The sequence below is a fragment of the Temnothorax curvispinosus genome, unplaced genomic scaffold (assembly GCF_003070985.1).
Source record: "Temnothorax curvispinosus isolate PA1 unplaced genomic scaffold, ASM307098v1 QBEX01012299.1, whole genome shotgun sequence".
NCBI lineage: Eukaryota > Metazoa > Arthropoda > Insecta > Hymenoptera > Formicidae > Temnothorax > Temnothorax curvispinosus.
This window is the reverse complement of record NW_020222079.1, coordinates 16,183-24,229: the sequence shown is the minus strand read 5'-3', so window position 1 is coordinate 24,229 and position 8,047 is coordinate 16,183. Positions and strand designations below refer to the sequence as shown.

At 43.0% G+C, this 8,047-nt stretch overlaps 1 protein-coding gene across 1 annotated transcript; it reads left to right on the top strand.

The window, feature by feature from the left end:
• Positions 1-345: 345 nt before the first annotated feature.
• Positions 346-1,146, top strand: LOC112462357 (cilia- and flagella-associated protein 251-like). Its single transcript, XM_025028081.1, has one exon. The coding sequence runs from the start codon at positions 346-348 to the stop codon at positions 1,144-1,146; it is 801 nt and encodes a 266-aa protein (XP_024883849.1).
• Positions 1,147-8,047: the final 6,901 nt, after the last annotated feature.

Genomic DNA, 8,047 nt, shown 5'->3' with positions numbered 1-8,047 from the left:
GTGTGCGTGCGATAGGGAGAAAGATTGTGGCGAAATTACGGTCTGGAGAGTTGGAGAGGACGAGAGCAGCAGAGCAGGGAGGTGTGGAAATGCGAGAAGGCGGAGGTGATAAGGTTGAGAAGGGATGGAGACAATAAAAAGGAGAAAAGGTAAGGAAAGTGACGGGAGAGAAGTGACCGTTACGGCATAGACGTGAGGTAATATATAGAGGGACGATAGAACGGAAGGCAGTGACGCGCAAGCGAGCATAGGCTAGTTCGGATATAGAAGGGATAACTACTAAAAATGCTTTCAGCCATAGGATAGATAACGAGTAGGAAAAATAGGCAAAGGTAAAAGCGGCGGATGGAGACAGAGAAGGAAATAGGAATAGAGAGTGATGAGCAGGGAGATAAAGGAAAGAGAAGAGAAGGCGAAGGGGAGAAGAAAGCAAGAGGCAGGCCTACAAAGGCGGAGAAGCTTGCCAAACAAAGAGGAAGAACGGACAGCCTAGGATCGGTCAAAGATCTCATCCAGAAAAGAAAAAGAAAAGAGATAGAGGAAGAAACGGCTAGAGCAGAAAAAGAAATTCCTGAAAAATTTAACGATGCAAGAAGGGTCAACAGATCACCGCCAGCTAAGATTAAAAAAGAAGAAAAGGGTAAAGGAAACATAGCGGCAGAAGATCTGTTAAAGGAGATATTAAGGAAAATGGAGGAACAAGAGAAGGAAAAAAAAGATAAAAAGGAAATAAAAAACGAAATTAAGGGATTAAAGGAGGAATTGAAGAGGAGCGAGGAAATATGGGAGAAGCAGAGAGAAGCGCTAGAAGAAAGGGTAAAAAAGCTAGAAGAGAAAATAGAGAAGATAGAAGTGAAGAACGCAGAAGAGAATAGAGGCAGGGAGTTGATAGAGAAAATTAAGGAGATAGAAAGAAGTATGGAGATGACGGAGAGAAGAAGGAGGAGAAACAACATAATCGTGAAAGAGGAGAAGGTAGGAAACGACAAGGAACGGAAAAAGAAATTCGAAAAACTGATGAAAGAATTAAACAAAACAAAAGGGATCATTGAAGAAATACAAAAAATAGGATATTGCTCGGGGGGCGGTAGAGCCGTACCCGAATTAGCGAGAAAGCGAACTCGAAGGACCAGGGGAGGTGTGTAACGTCTCCAAAAAGCAAAATATAAACGAAAGATAGTAAAGCGAAATGCGACTCACCGTTTGGAGTACCGTCGGCTCCTGGAGGATCCGTCCTTCCTTTAAGCTCGAGGGCCGCACGTGCAGGCGAGGCCGGTAAGCGAGGCGGCAAGGCAGGCAAGACAAGGCAGCAAGCAAGCAGGCAGATATAGCAGGCGAGGCAGGTCAAATCAAGCAAAGCCAAAGGAGCAAGCAAGCAGGGAAAGATAGCAGGCGATCGCACTATCAGGGAGCGGGCTCCGTGATCTCTCGTTCTCCGAATGTTAGCGATATGCGTCTATACTCCGAGACGTCGAGACGATGAGTGTCTGATGAGAGGTGTGTCCTCTCAGAATGCTTGACGATGAGTGAGTGCTGTGCTCGCGGCGCTGGAAAAGTGTAGCGAGCGAGTACTTGATCTTCTTCGGGCGGGTGCCCTGCCGGCGTGAGCGAGGGCAGCACCGATTGGTGAGTCGCGCAAATATCGATTCCGCGTCGATCGCGATCCGCCGACGTTTCGCGCGAGTCACCGGAATACATCAAACGATACATAAAATAGAGATATTCGAAAGACGATTAAATACAGCGCATAAAACTGAACGAGACTAAACTAATGATTATAATACATATATACATTATATGGCGAGCGCCAAACAGATATAGAGACAATAAAATAAGGTTGCTGAGATGCAAAAACTGGGAATCCAAAAGAGACATTATGAAGAAAAAGAAGGAACTAGGAATTAAATATGGAAGTTTTCTGGATGATGATCTCACCAAAGAGGAAAGACAGATACAAACAGAGATAAGAAAGATAGCAAGGGAGAAAAGAAAGAAAGGAAAAAGAATCACAATTGGTTACCAAAAGGGTAACCTATGGGAGGACAACAAGGAATGGAGATGGAACGAGAGTAAAGGAAGGTTAGAGGAGAGGAATGACTTTCATAAGGCATAAAGAAAAGAAAGAGGACAAAGAAATGGAAAACACAAGAAACAAGAGAAGGAAGGAGGAAACACAAGAGGGGAGACAGGAAGGGGGAAAGAAATCAGAAGAAAGACTGAACGCTTCAGATGATGTCAGGGAGAACGGAGGAAATATAAAGGAGGAGGGAGAGAAAATCACTGGAGGAGACGTTAGAGAGGAGGAGGAGGAAAATAAAGAGGGAGAGGAAGGAAAAAACAGGAGGGGGGAGGAGACGTAGAAGGTAGTCTTCTGGAACGTAGCAGGTATAACAAATAAAGATAAGGACTTCTAGGAAGGGATAAAGGAGTGGGATGTAATTGTTATGATGGAGACATGGATAGATGAGAAAGGATGGGAGAAAGTGAAAGAAAAGTTACCAAAAGAATTTAGATGGAGAGTACAGATAGCAAACAGGAGGAATAAAAAAGGTAGAGCGTGCGGAGGCATGTTAGTAAGAATAAGGAGTGGGTTAGAAGAGATAAAGGAGGGAAGAAGGAGGGAAGAGGAAGAAGGAAAAATAGAAATTAAGATAAGAATAGGAGAGGAAATCTGGAGAATAATAGGAGTATATGTAAACAAAGATATAGATAAGAAGCTAGAAGGCTTGAAGGAGTGCACGAAGGAGGGAGAAATAGGAGTAAGGACCATAATAGGTGGAGATTTTAATGCGAGAACGGGAGAGGAGGGAGGATGGGAGAAGGAAGTCGAGGGAAAAGGGAAAGAGAGAGGGAGAAAATCTAAAGACAAGAAGATGAATAAGAATAGCAGGACACTACTAACATTTATCGAAGAAAGAGGATGGATGATCTTAAACGGAGGTACGAAAGGAGATGAGGAAGGAAAATGCACATACACAGGAGGAAAAGGTGAAACAGTTATAGACTACATTATAGGAGATGAGGATATCAGAGGAAAAGTGGAAAGACTAGAAATAGGAGAAAGGATAGTCTCAGACCATCACCCTTTAATACTATGGATAAAAGGTAGCGCAAGGAGAAAGCAGAGAAGGAGAGAGGTGGAAAGGATAAGAAGAAGAGAAATATGGAGCGAAGAAGGAAGAACGCAATTCAGTGAGAGGCTAGAGAAGATAGGAGGAAATAGAGAGTTGCAGGATGAGATAGAGAAAGAAACGTCGAAGATAAGAAGAGTATTAAAAGAGAACGAAAAAGAGAAGGGTAGAGGAGATAACAAGAACAGAAGAGGATAGTGGGACGAAGAGTGCAAGGGGAGAAAGAGAAAAGTGAGGAGAGAACTTAGAAAATGGAGAAAAGGAAAAGGAGATGTGGAAAGATATAGAGAAGGGAGAAAGAAGTATAGAGAAGTATGTGAAAGAAAGAAAAAGGAGGAGAAGGACAGGATGATCAGAAAAATAGGAGAGGCGAGAACGGAAGTTAAGGTATGGGAGTGGATAGGTAGAGTAAGGAACAGAAGGAAGAGAATAAACGAAGAGATAAAGCTGGAAGAGTGGAAGAAATACTTCATGGAGCTAATGGGTGGCGTGGAGAACAGAGTTGTGAAAGGAGAAGGAGGAAGGAACAGACAAGAAGAGGAAAAAATAAAACTGGAGGAGGTAAAAAACGTAATAAAAAAATTGAAAACAGGGAAGACAATAGGCAAGGACGGAATTCCGAACGAGGCATGGAAATTTAGAGAAGAAGAGATGGTGAGATGGATATGGGAAATATGTAAACGGGTATGGAGGGGGGAAGGCTGGCCGGAACATTAGAAGGAAGGTGAGATAATAATACCAATAGTGAAAAAAGGAGAAGGTCGAGAGGTGAAGGACTATAGAGGGATAACGATCATGTTTTCAATGTACAAGATATACACGGCGGTACTAGCAGAAAGGATAAGGAAAGAAGTAGAAACGAAGAACTTGATTTCCGACAACCAAGCAGGATTTAGAAAAAAAAATGGGGACGATGGATCAAATATTTGAACTGAACTACCTGATAAACAGACAGCTGAGAAATGAGAAAGGGAAGATGACAGTGCTATTTGTAGACTTAAAGGCGGCGTTTGACTCAGTAAAAGGAAAGTCTTAATTAAGGCAATGAAAGAGAAAGGAGTGAGGCAAGGATTGATAGACAGGGTAGAAGAAGTGTTGAGAGAAACCAAAAGCAGCGCGAGAAGGGGAGAGGAAAGAGGGGACTCATTCTGGACGGCGAAGAGATTAAGACAGGGATGCCCACTAAGCCCGATACTGTTTAATTTACTATTTGCAGACATAGAGGATTACATGAAGAAGAGTGGATGGGGAGGTGTAAGATTAAGAGGAGACAAGATATACACTTTAATGTATGCAGATGACATAGCAGTACTAGCGGAGGAGGAACAGGACATAAGATCTATGATAAGCAGGCTAGATGGGTATTTAGACAGGAAGGGTTTAACGCTGAGTATAGAGAAAACAAAGATATTGAGATTTAGGAAGGGAAAAGGAAGGAAAAGGAAGTATGATTGGAGATGGAAGGGAAAAAAATTAGAAGAGGTCAAAGAGTTCAAATATCTGGGGTACACATTGAAGGAGAATGGAGGGCAGGAGGCGCACATTAAAGAAAAGAGAAGAAAGACGGCAAGAGTAATAAAAGAAATTTGGGGGATAGGAAAGAGGCTGTGGAAAAAAAATTGGAAAAGAAGAATCTGGCTATACGATACCCTGATATGGACGGTAATGGGATACGGGGCAGAAATATGGGGATGGAAGGAAAGGAGGGAGGTAGAAGGAATACACGAGAGATATCTCAGATGGACAGTCGGATTAAATTGGAGGACCCCAGGGTACATGGTTAAAGATGAACTGGAAAGGGAAAAAATGAAAGCCAGAGCAAGCAAGAGAGCATGGAAGTTCGAAAGAAAACTGAAAGAAGGTAAAGGAGAAGAAATAGCGAGAAAATGTTTGGAGGAAATGAAAGACAGATGGAAGAAGAAAAGGATAATAGGCAGATGGGAGCAGAAGAGAAAAGACTACTTGTAAAGGATTGGTGTAGAAGTTAGAGGGGAGGAGGAGTTGGTAGAGGAGGTATTGGAATACAAGGAGAAATCGAAGCAAAGACACGAAGAGATGGAAAAGATCATGAAATCTAGATACAATAGGTGGTATAAGTTCATAAGGAAGGACGGGATTCCGGATTATTTAAAGAAGGAATGGGAGGAAGCAAAATGGAGCAGAATTGCAAGATTCAGACTAGGCAACGAAGTTAGGGAGGGACTATACTGGGGAAAAGAGAAAGATAGAAAATGCAGGATATGTGAGAAGAAGGAGGAGACGTGGAAACATGTCTGGGAAGAGTGTTCAAGATGGGAGAATTGGGATGGAGAGAGTTGGCAGGACGTGGTAGGGAGGATATTGGACGAAAAGGAAAAGAGAGAAGAATGGATGAAGGCGATAGAGGAGATGAGGCAGGGCGGAGAGAGGAGAAAAGAAAAGAAGTTACTTGGTAGATGGTAAGAATAATCGTTTAATTACAGATAAGGTCAGAGAGAAGGAGAGTACGTGACAAAGGGAAAGAATGGAGTGCAGAGCTAAGGTGATAGTAGAGAAAGAGACGCTGGAGAAGTTGATAAAGGAACAAACAAGTGAGATAATGAGTGGGTTGAAGGAAGAAATAAAGGATTAGAGAGAGGAGATTGAGAGATTAAGAAGAAAAGTACGTAGACTGGAACAAGGCACAGGGAAAAGGAAGAGAGACGATAGCGAAAAGAGCAGGGGCAGGCTAGAGGAAAGGAAATGGTGGTCCGACGACGATGAGAAGAATGATGACGAGAGAAGGAAGAAAAACGTGATAATAAGGATAGAGAAGAACAGATGGATAGGAAAGGGAACGAACTGGGAGAAGGTGAAGCAGCTGTTTACAGAGGGCCTGAAGATAAGGGTAGAAGTAAAGGAAGTAAGCGTGATAGAGCTGAGAGGAGAATGGCTGACAATGTTGGTGACAATGAGGATGAGAAGCGAGGAGGATAAATGGAGGGTGTTAAACGCGAGAAGGAGAGAAGGGAGCAGGCTAAAGGTTAAGATGGACGAGGACAAATCTATAGAGAGGAGACGCAGAGAAAAAGAGAAGAAGAAAAAGAGAAAAGAATGGAGGGAGAAGGAGGGAGACCAAGAAGATCGGCGGAGGAGGAGATAGCAAGCAAACTAGAGAGTCTGCTGATAAACACAGACGAGAATGAAGAAGAAAGGAAGAGAGGAAAAGCAAAGGACAAATAAGGAAGAAGGAAGTCTAGCAAACATTAGGAGGAGGAGATGAAGGGAGAATACGGACGGATTAAACAATGTTTTTGATTTTTTAATTTTGATTTTGATTTTGATTTAAATTTTGAGATTGATTTCGGTTTTGATTTAGATTTTAATTTCGATTTTGATTTCGATTTAGATTTTTTTGTAAATGAGTTGTAAGGTTGCACAAAGGCCAGGGAAGAAAACAAGAATGTATGAAATGTACAGGGTTGGGTACGTCCCTTTAAAAACGCCCGTTGAGACCCCTTGGGATAAATAAAGTATGCATTTATCTATCATATATAAACATATATAATGATATTATACACGGAAAAAAATTTCTTTATTTATATTTGTTCGAGATTCCGTTATCACGATGCGCCATCCCTTCAGATGGCAGCATCAATCGGGTACCGGCATCCTGGATCCATGCGGCAACTAGCGCAAGCTCAGGCGTTCTCATCGCCAGCTTTCTTCCGCGCGACTCGTTCGTTGATATGGCCGCTGTGTGACCGGACGTACGTGCGTGCTCGATGCATTTCAGCATTCTGTGCATACGCTTAAAGTGCTTATCGAAGTGAAATAACCTAGTGCCGACCGCCACGTGTTTCAACGGCTCAAGGGCTGCTCACTCACCGAGGAGGGTGATTAATATAATTGCCTCTCAAGTGCACGGACGATTATACAAAGACTTCTCATTTTAAGTGAACCGCGAAAGACTGCTCATCATTCTCAGGTCAGAATGTACATATTTATGTTCTCATTAAAGACGACTCAGACTGTGCTCTGAGTTACATTTTTTAATCAAAGAATAATCAATTCCTTTTACGCGCGTCCTTCTCATCCCGCTTCCATCGCCGGGGTCAGCGATTTCGCAAACAATATTAGTTTATATTAGTTTATATTAGTAGATACATAATTATATATATGATCATATAAGAAATAAAAAATATAATCTTAAACAATATTATATGGCCATATATGAGAGTAATAATTATGTATGGCCATATACAATAAGCATATATGATTATATACTCGGGAAAAAATACCTCTTATTTGTTCATATTAGTAAATATGGGCGCTACTACTTTTATTCAGAGCGGTATTCTACCTTATATCTAACTTAGTCAGCTACTGGTGCGTGAGTAGGAGTTGGCCCAAGGTTTGTGAATCGCAAAGGAGACTAGAAATGTAGGCGACACTTTCCAATATATGTTTAGAACGTTATATTTACAGACTATTTACAAGTGTTTGCGTGTAAATATTTTTGGCTAATTTGACTTGTATTCTGTTTCTGCCATGGTCTGTACTGCGACGAGGGACGCCAGGATCGGGCGGTCACGCGTAGGTTGGTCGTGTGTAGAAGTCCGTGTGTGACCTGAAACAAAGAGCTAGGCGACCAAGCGCCGTAGGTTGGCTGGCGTCTCGCGCCTCGTGCCGGGCGACCAAGCGCCGTAAGTTGACTGGCGACTTGCGCCTCGTGCCAGGCGACTTGCGCCGAGTAGGTTGGCGAGCGACTGGCGCTATGGCCGGGCGACTAGCGCCGAGGAGTTCGGAGAGCGTTAGTGTGCTACTGCCGAGGGCGTCCAGGCGCCTCGAATCGGTGAGCATTCACGCGCTACTCCCGAACGGCGACTAAGCGCCTTGAGAGTCGACGAGCGTTTAGCGCTGTGGTCGGGCGACTCAGCGCCTTTATAGGCCAGGCG